Genomic DNA, 14386 nt, shown 5'->3' with positions numbered 1-14386 from the left:
TTTTGCTGAACTCTTGGTACATCCCAGTGGTCCCCGGACTGTGCTCTTTTAAGGGCTTTTGGACTTCAGCTCCCACAATCCTAGGCTATTGGCCAACATGGAAGAGGCTTCTGGGAGTTGAAGTCCAAAAGAAAAATCTCTTAAAAAGGGCTTAAACGTTTATCTCAGCGAGGACCAATCAGAGCGCGGGTTGTTGAGCGTCGGCGCGGCTCAGCCAATAGGAGGAAGCGAGGTTGGGAGGTGGTTGAAGGTGAGGGCAAAGAGGTCCAGCCTGCCAAGATGGCGTCGTCGCTGCTGTGCAGAGTGGGCGCCCGCGCCCTTCGCGCTAGGAGCAGCCCAGGGGCCCTTGTGGGGCTCCGGCGGTGAGTGAAGGGAGGAGGATGAGGAGGACCCTCGGCTCTCCTTCGGGGAAAGGCGAGCATCGGGAGGATGGGCGGAGGACAGTCAAGCGGTGGCCTCACTAGGGTTGCTTTGTGTGGGTTTGGGGGCTCTGTGGCCATGGGCCTCTTCCGAGGGTCTATAGATATATATCTACCGAGTGGGCCTGGGCAGGCAGCAGTGCTTTGCATGTGGACTGCTCTGGGCTGATGGTTGGCCTCCATCCACCTCCTCCTCCTCCTCCTCCTCCTCCCCCCATTTCACACCAAACAGAAGCCTTAGCAGTTTGTTTGCACTAATGTTACTCCTAAATCCTAATTCCCCCATATGCCACTGCTAACAATTGTGTGAGATACACAGCTACCCAAATTTAAAAGTGAACCTTCGAATTACAGTGTCATCAGCACGACTTGAATGTATTTGCACACACATGCTGAAGATTTGGTTGAATAAAGGGAGGTAGTAGTGCCAGTCTATTCTGCTTTGGTCAGGCCCCACCTGGACACCACAATTCAGAAAGGACATTGAGAAACTGGAGCCATGTGTCCAAAGGAGGGCAACTAAAATGGTGAAGGGTCTGGAAACCTTGCCCTATGAGGAACGACTCAGGGAGCTGGGTATGTTTAGCCTGGAGAAGAGAAGGTTAAGAGGTGATATGATAGCCCTGTTTAAATACGTAAAGGGATGCCATATGGGATTTGATGCCTTTAGGGTATTTAGGCTCCATCCCTGTGTTACCCAAGAAGAAGAAAACACAGATGGTTGCAGTCTCTCATACAAGAATACCATATTTTCATATCCTCCCTAAAAGTAACATGACCAGAAATTCAATAGTTTTGAATTTGTTTTATCCCACCGTCCTGGAAAAGCTTTAAATTCTGGGCCTTTGCTGGTATTAAAGGCAATCAGTCTTGGCGTCAACTTGTAAAGTATAGCTCTGTCCACGAGGAGAAGACTTTAATATAGGATGCAGCTTGCAGAGTCCAAGAAGGAAACCTATGTGGCCACTTTCCACTGAACAGGAGAACAGGCTTCTTGTATTGTGCATAAATGGCAACTATGAGCATGTGGCCTGAAGCATCTGTTACTTGACTTTAGTGTACACTCGTCCATCCATATTTGCTGGGGTCAGGGGCACAAGCCCCCCATGAATGTGGAAAAACCACAAAAACACTGTTTTTACCTGAGAGGACACCTCTCTAGGAATCTAGGTCCTCCAGGGCAACTCTGTGGTCAACATTTGCCAGACATTGACCAAAGAGTTGCGCTGGAGGACCTAGATATTCCTAGAGAGAAGATATTAATAAAATCTGTGAATAATCAAAGCCGTAAATGTGGAGGGACGAGTGTTATTCCTGTCCCCCTGAGCTACTCTGATACATCCGATTCAGGGGAGTGGGCCTTAAGAGTTGAGTATTAAAAATAGACCCAGAGAGATGCCTACTCTCTATAATTCCCCAGTAAATATACTCTATTAAATGCAGCAAGTTTTCTTTTGAAAGGAGGGTGGGAATCATGTAGCCCTCCGGAAGATGCTGGACTGCAGCTCCAACGGTCCCGGCCATCATAGCCAGTGGTGATAAATGCTGGGAAATGCAGCCCCACGGCAGCATTTGAAGGGTGGCATGATTTTTCACTCATTTTGAAGGAAAGCAGGTTCTTAGGAATTGGAATTTTGCATCCAGTGGCCAAACCCTATTGTCTCCTGTCTTTCTGTTTATAGCCTTGGTGGTAAATCTGTCTCCCTTTCCATACATTTGCCTTGCAGTGCTGGCGGTGTACACATTGAACCTCGCTACCGCCAGTTCCCAGAGCAGACACGATCCCAGCAGGTAACGGCAGAGGTGCTCAGTAGCCTAATGTGGTTCTGGATCCTGTGGAAGTTCTGGCATGACCCTGATGCTGTCCTGGTAAGTGGGCTGGGAAAGAATATGGCGTAGTAGCACCAGGGTATATTTTCTAATACTGCACATTTCCCAGGCCCTAGCACCTGGTGAGAGGAATCCTATCTCTGTTCTGATGACAAATACAACCTCAGTAAACTGTATACTGGCAGGTGGTTGTTAAAGTGCTTGGAAGTTGTTGATAACAAGAACCCATGGGCCTCAAGGTGTTTCAGAGTTCTTCAGTAATAGGCCTCCCATGTTGGCTGGGGGACAGGAGATGTAATCCTGAAAGGCATAAGGTTGGCAAAGGCTGCTAACTCAGAAGAAAATGCAGGTCAGCTAATGCTTGTCTCGCTTCCTCTTGTGCCATGTACCTGTGTTTTTTGCTTTGTGAAAACTAAGTGAAACACTAACAGACACAGCCTCCCTAAATGCATAACTGCTGCTCATGGAACCCCACTCCTCAAAGACCCAGCTCAGCTCAGCAACCACAGTTTGACCACCCTTGAAAAAGTGGACAAAGTCTTCTCTCCTCTGGTTACTGTTCTGAAATATGCCACCCTTTCTTTGCCTCCCACAGGGCCACTTTCCTTATCCAGATCCTTCTAAGTGGACAGACGAAGAGCTGGGAATCCCCCCTGATGATGAAGAATAACATGAACTATTTGTTCCAAAGTATGATTTTAAACATTTATTTGAAATTCTAAAAGCTAGTGTGAAAATATTCCTGACATGAAGTCCTACCTTTGAGAATGTGGGGATGGGAGGAGGAGGTGTCCTTAGAGAAATCAAATTAGATGCTTCTGAAATTTTGCCACATATCTTTGTTAACTCTCATTCTGATCTGTAAATGTGTTTGAGGCACACTTGAGTGGCTTTTGTCTACATCCCTGGCTTCCTATTTTTATTCCTGCTTTGAATGGTAATCTAGCAGTTATATTTTCTCCTATGAAATGAAGATGTAATGTGCTATATTAATTTGACTTATCACATTAGATGATCTCTAATAGTCTTTCCCCAATAAGAAACTCTCCAGATGTTTTGGGCTATAACTGCCATATGTCTCAAGTACCATGATATCATCAGGGAGAATGGGAACTATAGTTCAGGAGTACACCAGATGTCTCTTGGAACACACCAAAATATTATAGTAGATGTTGAGTAATGATGCTGGGGTGGGGAGTTAGAGCAGTTGTTTTTCCCCATGGTGCAGTATATTGAAATTTGTCCTTGAGAATGGGACTCCATGATAAGATGTACTTTGTTTCTTCATACAACATTTTTTATTCTTGTTACTGTCGAATCAGCTAAACCAAACATCCTGTCTTTATTTGCAGACTTCTGGGAAGAGAGCTGCAGAAAAAAAACCTTACTTCCTTTTATGTAATTCTTTAAATTGTAAATAAAGATAAAATCTGATAAATTCACCTTGTGAAAGTTCTGTTTCCACAAAAATTTCTGTAGAGGATATAGTACCAAAATATAGACATTCAGTTCTAATTTTCCAGATATGCACCTTTGTTTTGTTAGGAGGTTGTGACTTAAATCTTCATTGGAGAGTCTTAATCTAGATGAGTGCCTACAGCAGATAGGTAACAACTTCAACAGGAAGGAGGAAACCGTTAAAGTGAACAAAGTTTGGCTACCTGTCCTGAAAAACAGCAAAATCAGGACTCATCAAATGCAAATGAGAAACCACCCAGGGTCAGGGGTTTTTCCAGCAGACAATGAACACTAATTAAACAAGACACTAATCCTCTTTGCATATCCTCCCACCCTGAGGCCATGACATCAATGACAGAACAATACACAGATAAACATGGAAATCACTCCTCCCTACCCCACACAGTGTGTGTGTGTGTGTGTACGTGTACACAACTCTCTTCCATGCCAGCATTCTCTGAAGCCCCAGCAACAGATGCTGGTCAAATGTCAGGAATAAACTCCAGAGCATGGCCACATAGCCCACAAAACTCACAAAAAACTATGGATGCTGGCCATGAAAGCCTTCCACTTCACTTATTTATAGTAATCCCAGAAGTCCTGCAGACAGTTCTCCAGAAGAAAGCCCTTATGCAGTATCCAGTTCTGGGTAACATAGAGAGGACAAAGATAAATGGGCATGAATTCTTAGGAGTATGTTTAGGCAGGAGGATGCTGTGAAAAATGTGATAGTTCTTCAGGTATTTGTAGTACGTTACTATGCAGAAACACTTGCATTCTCCTCCCTGTAAGGGCCACACTTACATCAAGTGGCCTTTCCCTCACTGGAACTCTTAAAGCAAAGCCTGGACTAGTACCTGGTTGCTGTAGCTCAACTTCGTATGCCACTTAAGATTCAATATAATTCTTGCTTTCATTCTGTTCTTTGAAGTCTGTAATTTAGCAATGATTTCACTAATGCATACACAGACAGACTGTTCTCCATGCAGTCAATCTTTATTATAGCAGTATTCACATCAAATACATAGAACTTTTAAACCTTTTATATAATACAGAGTTCTTTAAATAACTTTACACAAATAATTCTTCAATCTCAATTTTTAGCTATCAAACTTTTATTTTATGTCTCCATGCTCCCTAAACCAAACTGGACAATATTTTCCACTGTACAAATTTACATGAGAGAAAATGCTCCAAAATACAAATGAAGGGAATCCAGGCTAAAAGACATACCAAGAGAAGAAAAAAAAACTGATACTGGTGTGATTAAACATTTATGGTGAAGAGTTATGGAGAAGGAAAGATTTGGAGGCAGGGAGAAAAAGCTACAGTGATTCATGAAACAGAAAGCTGAAAACAAAATTCCCTGTGAATTAGAAATAAAGTTCAGGTCCTGAAACATTTAGGTTCTTGTTTGTCATTCTTTTTAAAAAGTAGGTAGCAATATCAATTCTCATCTGAAGGAAAAATAGCCTTGTGAAATTCCAGACTTGTAGATACTGGTGGTAAATACAGCTTGAAGGAATGTTGGGTTCAGTATATATATCTCATCCCAGCAATTAAAAAAAAACTATACACATTTCTCCTTTTCAGCAATTTTCTGGAATAATCTCAAACCTTTTTGTTGGCTGCCTTTTGCAATTATGTCCACAGGATTTGGCTGTTTAGGGTTGTCAAATTCTACCCATAGATTCTGTTCATCGTTTCAAAGAATACTGGGGAGGGGGAAACAGCAATGAGTTTGCATTAGTAACACCCTCCTCCCCCCTCAGTGCTTCAACAATCTCATCTATCTATTCACCTGGTATGCTTGCAAGGCATAACTACAGGATTCAAGCTTCTATACAGCAGAGAAAGACCACTGTGAGGAACTGTATACTCTCTTATTACAGCAAGTCCCTGAAGTCATAAACAGTTTGCAGGTGGTAACTCATGTTATATTAAAATAATCTATTGCAATGGACAGACTGACCAGCTAGTACAATTACGCCTAGCTAACCAAAGAGATATAGCATGGCTGAGAGGACAGAAAGTCCATGTTACAAACCCTTGAGGTTACAAACTCTTTAAAAAAGTGAAGCAAAGGGCAAGTGGCTGTTTATTTCAATCATAACAGAAAACAAGCAAGCTGACTTTTCTGTTGCTTGCTTAGAAGCAACCTTTTTGTCCTTCACTGGTCCCTAGTAGCCAGGTGAGGTGCTGGTTACACAAATAAAACTTCCCACTCAGGCTAGAAGGGCTATTGCAGTCCAGTGACAGGGCAAGTAGTGCTCAGTTTTGAATTAGCATTCCATTCTAATATCATGATCTATTCTTGTATCCTGATACAAACGGGGAGAAGAATTAGCTTCCAACTGGGTATCTCCAACATTAGTCTCCATCAGTCACATGGTGTGGGAGGTATTTGGGGAGTGTGTAGTGGATAAAAAAGTTTTCATATAGTAAGACTTTTTGTGTAGTTTTGAATCCACATTATAAACAAAGATATAGCTTAGGGCTAAAGTAAGCTTATAGCATTTTGGTTATGTCAGCTGAAGATGTGAAGTTGCCATGGGGCAAGATTACTTAAGTCATTGCAATGTTTTAGTGAGAGGAAAAAAAGGAAGAGGATATAGACAGAATGAGGTGTATTTCTCTTAACCATTCACAGTTTTGAATTTCAAAGTACATGTATTGCACCTATGATGTATCATTTAAGTCAAACATTATTTAAACTTAGCCCTACACTCAAGCCAAACAGCTGTTCCCACGCTCCCTCGCCCCATTGGTCCTCTTTGTCTCCCTCCATTTTGATGTCTGCCTGGACAAATGTTTCCAGCATTTAGATACAGCCTTCCTCAAACTAGTGGTCTCCAAATGCGATGGACTCCAACTCTGATAACCCGCTGGGAATTGCAGTTCAACACATTTAGTGGGAAGTCTGTTCTTGTGAAATTCCCAAACAGATGGAAGAATAAAAACAAAAACAGACAACAAGTGGAAGAATAAACCAAACATGAGCACAGACTAATGTAATAGGGAATTTGTAAAATGAAAGTATCCATAGTAGCACCCAAAGTCACCTTGGGATTTTCCTAGTTCAGAAAGAGAAAAGTTGAGTAATTCTAACAGAGTATACAGTTCCAAGAGTAATATGGAATGTTACCTGTAGGATTGGTAATCAGAAGCTGAAGGAGATAAACTGACATGACTGTGTTAGTAACTGCAAACTAACTGCCCAGGCAGGATCGAACTACTTAAACTCCTTCCAGCTGCTAGAACAGGAATGAAATACACACAATCAAAGCTGAGATCCTATGCACACATCTCTGGAAGAAGACCCAACTAAACATAGTGGTACTTACTTCTGAACAAACATATATAGTATTATACTACACAAAGTTCATTTTGCTATCGCAAGACATTTCCCGGCCTGCTGGTACTCAAACATTTGTAAACTATGAAATCTTAAATCATAAATTTAATCCCACATAGGTATCATTCCAAATGAAGAACAAGAATGTCATATCAACAGGTAGGGAGCAGAAATGAGTCAGACCAGCTACAAACCTGACTTACCTATTCTCTTCATCAAAACAGCAGAAATTTCTAAACAATGTACTGCACAGGCAACTCTCATATGTGTGAGTTAGAGAAACAACAAAGATGATCAGGGTACAGATACACAAGATGCAACTTCAGCATGTTAGTCCATCTACTACTGTTTCTTAGCTATTTTGACATTTTCCACCTACAGATTACGTTTTCAGCCTGCAGATCACCTAAAATATGTTAACACACACAAGCTGGTTTGATAGGTTGCCATATTATTAAGAAGTCCAAATATTTCAAGCAAATCTGATACCTCTCTAAATAAAAAGGTCACCAACCTTGGGGCTATATGCTTTTTGTGGTTAAAAATCTAACTGCTCTCTCCTATTCCACCGATCACAAACTAGTTAGAATTAAGCCACTCCCCTCTTCATGATACAATCTCTTAGAAAATTACTTTAAAGAGACATATCAGTTCTGGATGTACTTCTACTTTAACTGGAACAGTTTATTTTTTCCAATTTAATTATATAAATTGGGGATACATGGATGCATGCTGGATATGCATATATACATTTCTGTGTTTCTTATAACTCATTTGAAAAGAAAAGACTGGGAGCAGCCTGCTTGGAACACCTGCAGAAAAGCCTTAATGAGATTAATGGCAGTTATACTGGCAACCCAGTACCAGCCACCTTTTTTTGTTTGAGATTAATCCACAAGATCCTACTTTCTTGCTGATTTCTTCTTTTGCCATCCATTTGAAAACATAGTGTATTGGAGTGAAGGCAAAGCCACTGCTCGTTATATAAGCACCTAGATATGTTTAGGATTTCTCTTCTTAATTTGTTTTAAAGGCACAGATTATTTGGCAAATTACAAGGAGATATTTTAGAGCGTATACACTTTCATTTTAAGTGTGAGGGATCTTTTATTTTATTTATTCTTGTATTTATACCATGCTTTTGTCCTGAGATGGGATCCAAGGCAGCTCTCATTATAAAGCAAAAGGTATGCACTGGAACGTTTGAACATTCAGTATCTTCCCTCTCTTGTGCAAACACTGCCTAGTTTACAATCATGGTGCCAAAACAAGTGTAAAGGCAAACAAAGTGCTGTGCTACCTCTTGTCCAGATTAATTTTGCAAATAATGTCCAACAAATGGATCCAAATTATATGAGAAGAATATGCACCAAACAGGCTTAGCTAAAACCATCTTTGCAAAGCTGAATCACCCTCAAAAAAACAATGGTCTATTGTCACTCTTTTGGAAGTGATACAGACAAACCACTTGCTGGTGGTGGGTAGGGGGGATTTAAAGCTACATTACTATGTGTAGTGCTGTTCTACTGTGTTCTGTGGCATATGGTTGAGGTATTTATTTGGACACACACTGGAGAGGCAAGAATATCCCAGAGCATTACAGGAAGGGTTACTGTGAGGCTGACTGTACCTCAGCCTTCTCCAACCTTCAAATGTTTTGGGCAAATCCCGTATGGGTGGCAATGGGATGATGATGGGAGTTATATTCCAGGAAGGCTAGGATGCTGATGGAAATTATATGGGATGATGATGGGAGTTATATTCCAGGAAAGCTAGTACAGCTTGACTGAAAAGTTCTAGTGCCTTTCTTCTTCTTTAAAATAGTGCATTACACTTAAGGTGTGTTGTTGTGTGCCTTCAAGTCATTTCCGACTTACGGTGACCCTAAGGCAACACTATCTTGGCAAGATTTGTTCAGAGATGGTTTGCCTTTGCCTTTCTCTGAAGCAGAGAGAATGTGCCTTGCCCAAGATCACTGAGTGGGATTTCATGATTGAGTGGGGATTTGAACCCTGGTCTCCAGAGTCGTGGTCCAGCACTCAGACCACTACTCCACATTAGTTCAGCCTTCACAAAATGCATTTCTAGCCAACTCTAGTAGTAGGCTATTGAAGAAATAAAAATGGAAGCTATGGAATAACTCACAGTAACATGATTTTGTACCCAAAATACAAAATAGTTAGAGTGAGACTGAATCCAGAGTATATTACCACACAAGGCTCAATGGTGTTATTCTCGTCGAGTGACTTTTTTCCCTTTTCTTTTTCAATGGATGGAAAGTTACTTACCTTCAGTACTATGAACTCTTTGCACTACTTATGCTTTTCATAATCCAAAAGGAAATACAAACAAATAGATCTGCAAAATATCCCCTTGCTAGAATTCTTCGACTAAAGCCTTCTGCTAAAGCAAAACAAAAAAGCAAAACAAAACAGAAATTTCATACCTCCCCCCAAAAGAAAACTAACAAAAGATCAACACATTTCACAGTGAAAATTCAACTCATGGCCTAAATGTAGTTGTTATTCCCTAAGTAGACTGACAGAATAGTAAGTCAATTCCTACTGATTTAATGGGAGCAGTCTAGTTGAGACTAGCAATTGGAATTAGGTGTAAGCATGTGGAGAGAAGTATATTCTGAAGCAATACACTTCCTGCAGGATCTCACTGAAGTAGATTGTGGGTGGTTTCTGGTAAACTGCTGCCTGTACCGATCTTGCTGCAGTGGAAAAATCACTTAAACAAGGATGGTAGTGAGGCAAAACTCAGCACTGGAAATATTTCTACGTATCCTCAAAGCTAATACATGGCTGATGCCAACACTCACCTTAGAATCACTGAAATAATGGAATTTCTGGGTTAACTTACTATTGATTCAGTGAATCTACTTAATGTTGGAACTAGCAATTTGATATGGCTGCTTGACACATCTTGACACGAAGCTGGATTTGACGCCCATTGTGTTTTTCTGCTGCCTGACACAGCAGAATCCCTGACATAAAAATAATATTTTCTGGCAATATCTAGCCATTAAAATGTGTGTTTGCACAATGGCAGAAGTTCTATACAATTCTTAAAAAGAGTGTCTCAGCTCTCAAGTATTTTTTTTAAAATGAAAACCAAAGGGGATTGTCTGCTTTAATTACCTGCCAGCACAATCCTACCCATGTTTATTCAGAAGTCTGCCATATTTTTGTCAATGGAGGCCCCCAGAAAAGAGGGTAGACTGTAGCCTTAAATTAAGCAGATAAGAACATATGATTAAAGTAGTCTGCAAAATATATTATGAATCAGGGCAAATTATGGTGAGTCTTTTGAAAAAAATGTGTGCATGGAGGGGAAGTAATGAAGATCAGCAAGGAAGTCCTAAAGGAATGACAGACAAATTAGCTGCACAACAAAAAAATATGCAATTAATTTTAACGTGTGTTGGGTGGACAATATGTGTTTCCTAGTTCTTTAATTTTCTTTAAAGCCTGTTTGCAGAGTACTGAATAATGAAGCCTGAATACAATCAAGCCTGGATATAACTTCCCTGTTTTTGTTAGTTCTAATAGAACTATTTGTTACTTAGGAAAAACACACACACTATAAAACATTCATGGATTTTCAACTGGCTATTAAAATGAGCCAGAAACTTAGCAATGAGCCAGAATTTGCTCTCAAGGGTAAATTATTAAAAATATGGCACGAGAAACAGGGCTGGTGTTAAGCATTGATACACCCTCAAAGGGCAACATCTTTTCTGTACTATTCCAGGCACCTACTTATGCTGTATAGAAACAGCATAGATCAAGGAAAAATGGAAGATCTTTTTATAAGGTGTGCCAGGGACACACCAAGATAGCAGACAGAATATCCAAGTAACAGTGGTGATGATGATTAGAGGTGGACCAGCTAGGAGGTACTACTGCGTAACTAGTAGCAGTCAGTACGCAAGAGCTAAGGGACAAAGGGGACAAATCAAGGGCATCAATTGAGTAGTTGTTGCTGCAGTGAATGGAAAAAGCTCATTGGAAATCAAGACTAGTTAAAATGGAAAGTAGCAAGTTATATAGTTGTGGACTGAGCAGGCAGGAGGGACGATTTTAAAGTTTTTGCTAGACAAGGACTGGAATACTGCCACTCCCTAAGCAGCAGGATCAAGAATCGTAATATCAAGAAGCCTACACAAGAAGAAGACTGGAAGTTTTGTAACTTGGAAGAAGTGGTTTAGGGAAATCCTGTGGATGCAGTGCACCTTGATTTCAGCATGGCTTTTAAAATGTTCCCTCATGATATTCTTCTGGGCAAACTCATAAAATATGGCTAGACAACTGTATTCTTAGGTGTATGTGAGACATAACATGTGGAGTGCCAAAGGGTTGGGCCCAGTGCTGTTTAGCCATCACATAAATGTCTAGGATGCAAAGTACTGAGGGGATGATCAGCAAATTTGCAAATGATAGCAAACTGGGAGGGTAACTAATACCTCAGATAACAACACTGGGATTCAAGTTGACCATAACAGATTGGAGAGCCAGGCAAAAATGAACAAAATGCCCTTCAACAGGGATGAACATAGTTCTACGCTTAGGAAAAATCAGAAGCACAAAGCTGTGGGGTGGCTGGATTCCAAGAGGAAGAAAGGGTCAAATCCTGAAATAGGTATTGCTTTCCTCTCCACATGTAAGGATGCTCCCTAGAAAGCATCCTTGTTGAAACCATGGGTGTGACTAAACATTTGCTGCTCCATCAATCCCATGTGATTTGGAAAGAATGCCCTAGAGAAATTCTCGTCTGTTTTCACATTTTCCTTGCACGGTTTTAAAAGGCTGTCAGATAATTCTCACATTCTTCCTGTTTGTAGGCCTTTGTAGCCTATTCTGTAAACCTTAGCACATCCCAACATGTAACATATACAGAAACAATGTAAGGATTTACCTAAGTGTGGAACAAATTCTTTGCTGGATTTGAGGATGGTGGTATTAAGAAGATAGTGCAAGTTTGAAAGGAAGCATGTGTTCAGAAATGATATACTGTTTTAACCAAATCTGCTAAAAACAGCAAACCTGTGTTGTTCCAGTATGGTTTAGAACAAATCTGGGTACACTTTTCAAGCAACTCAAATTGCACCCCCCCTCCCCCCAAATACAAATACTCAGGATGTTATCTAAAGCAACTGGTCATTGAAATAAGGAGGAAAGATACAAGAGCACACTCACAAGCTTCTGGTAACACTCTCTTCAGTGACACTTGTGCACAGAAGTCTGCCACCCCACTCATGAAGTGTGAAAAGCAACATCTTTTCTGCAACAACCACATTTTCATTTGAACTTATAATCTTTCAATTGTCCCTCTTACTCCAATATCTACAAGTGCTCTGGTTCACTGGTACCTTTCAGCTACATTTGTCAATTCCAATAAAATGAAGCAAATGTGATTTTAAAAAAGAACTTCCATGACACCGTATGCTTCCTTTTCACAATTAAACTTTCATTCCTAGAAAGACAATCTCCTTTCCTTCACCTCTGCTTGGAGTGAAGCCAAAGTATTTATTGACCACTGTGCATACTCTGAATTTGGATATGAAGTCATCCAAGACTATGAGATTTTAATTAATAAAAATTACTGGTGATGGAGTGTTTTTTCCAGCCTCAGAATATGGAACAGGAATGGTGTCGAAAAGCACTGTACACCAAGATTTCTGGGGGACACCAAACTTCCTTCCACTGGCATCCAACTTGCTTCTTTACAAACTGAAAACAAATCCGTTATAGTAATCACTATAGCCAAAAAATCTACTGTTAAGAATTATGATTCCACTAGAGACAACCTACGTGTGTAAATTACTGTTGTTGGGTTTTGTTAGCTCTGACTGGCGAATAAGTAGAAAAGGAAATTATTTGCAAATTAGGATGGAGGGCAAGGCAAAAAGAGAAAGCAAAGTACCATCACCATAAAATCTTTAAGCCAAGAATACAAAACACAGGGCAAGAAAAGGAATTATGTGAAAAAGCTGAGGATAGGAAAAGGGAAGAGAAGAAACCAGTGTTGATCCAGCAAGTACCATTTCTCTAGCAAAAACCTCTATCCAGCAAATTGCCACTTAGGACAAGTTACTGCATATAAACATATGCACACACATATAAAATCTGCCGAGTTCACACGATTAAAAGCTCTTTTTAAAAAGTATCCAAGCATGCTTTTTTGGAATGTCTAATTCTTGGAGGGGCGGTGATTGCAGCTGGGTTTTCTTTTTAAAACAAATTCAATTCAACCTGAGAACTTCTGTTTATGAAATATTATGTACCTGACATTATCCTGCACCTTTTAAAATAGGTACACTTGTTATTCATAGTCTGCATTAGACTTTCTGGGTATTCCCAAAAAGTTCACATGTAAAATACACAGAATAAAAATGATTATCAACACAAAATGAAAAGAAGCACACATTTAGAACTCTGCTACCATTTTGTAAAAAAAAAAAAAAAGTTTGTTGCTGGACCGACAAAAAGAGCCTCCCACCTCTTTTGGAGAAAGAGCGCAATAATTAAAGATGGGGAAAGAATTATTCTGAATAGATAAAAGCAATTCTGGGAACAGAAAGCGCAGCATCTCCTTTTCTGGCATATTAATCCTTTCCCAAACTTCCTTTTCCCATTTATCCTACAATTTGGCAGGTTTGTGGTTTTTGTTTTTTTTTTATTAAAAAGTAACAGCCAACATTCAAATTTTGTTGAAAAGGAGATACTGCAATTATCCCTTGGATCAGAAAGCCCATCAGGGAAAACACACACACATACACATACACACAGTCAAATCAGACCAGAGGATGATTGTTTTGATTAGCTCTGTCTCATCAGATGTTCAGCCTCTGATGATTCGTTGTTAGAGGGAGAAAGCTGACCAGCAGACCATCCCAAGCCCATGATGCAGGAGTTCCAATCTCATCATGCCAGAACACCAGAAAGTCAAAGCGCAGGCCCTCTGCTCTCCTGGGAATGATGCCAACGGTACAGGCAGCCACTGGGGGAGGGGGGTCTCCGAATGCACGTGGTGTATAGGGTGGAGGTGAACACAGAGGCAGCAGAGATGTCAGGTTCCCAACAAAATAATTTTCCCTCCCACCAAAAGATGGACTGGTTGCTCCATTCTGCGCTGCTCTTAAGTATATGGATTTCTTTTGTCTAAATTGCTTTGTTTGGAGGGGGCAGAACAGAGTCTGGATATTATCGAAACACAAGACTTTAAAAATAAGAGAGTGGATTTGCTGCCAATGTTGCTGTGGCTACTTGAACGCTGCAAATTCGCCTGTAGAGGGAGGACAAGAGCCGAGTTTTAA

The 14386-nt window shown here is 40.5% G+C and overlaps 2 protein-coding genes across 5 annotated transcripts in view; one reads left to right on the top strand and one right to left on the bottom strand.

Annotated features, from left to right (window-relative positions):
* The first annotated feature begins 232 nt into the window (after positions 1-232).
* On the top strand, positions 233-3687 carry NDUFB2 (NADH:ubiquinone oxidoreductase subunit B2). Its single transcript, XM_089527891.1, has 4 exons — positions 233-362; positions 2147-2288; positions 2845-2939; positions 3602-3687. Exons 1-3 carry the CDS (start codon positions 280-282, stop codon positions 2917-2919), a joined length of 300 nt encoding a protein of 99 aa, XP_089384017.1. The 5' UTR covers positions 233-279; the 3' UTR covers positions 2920-2939; positions 3602-3687.
* Positions 3688-4684: 997 nt separating this feature from the next.
* Positions 4685-14386, bottom strand: part of BRAF (B-Raf proto-oncogene, serine/threonine kinase) — a 69954-nt gene continuing 60252 nt past the window's right edge. For 2 of the 4 annotated variants that reach the window (XM_089527885.1, XM_089527887.1), the window contains one exon: positions 4685-14355. In XM_089527885.1, coding sequence (XP_089384011.1) covers positions 14209-14355 — 147 coding nt within the window. In that variant the 3' untranslated portion in view covers positions 4685-14208. The remainder of the gene's footprint in view (positions 14356-14386) is intronic. The other 2 variants (XM_089527888.1, XM_089527890.1) reach the window with 1 other exon arrangement.

This window comes from Sceloporus occidentalis, unplaced genomic scaffold, assembly GCF_023333645.1.
Source record: "Sceloporus occidentalis isolate IW3139 unplaced genomic scaffold, rSceOcc1.0.p SCAF_5, whole genome shotgun sequence".
NCBI lineage: Eukaryota > Metazoa > Chordata > Lepidosauria > Squamata > Phrynosomatidae > Sceloporus > Sceloporus occidentalis.
The sequence above is the reverse complement of the archived record's forward strand: the minus strand, read 5'-3'. Positions and strand labels throughout refer to the sequence as shown.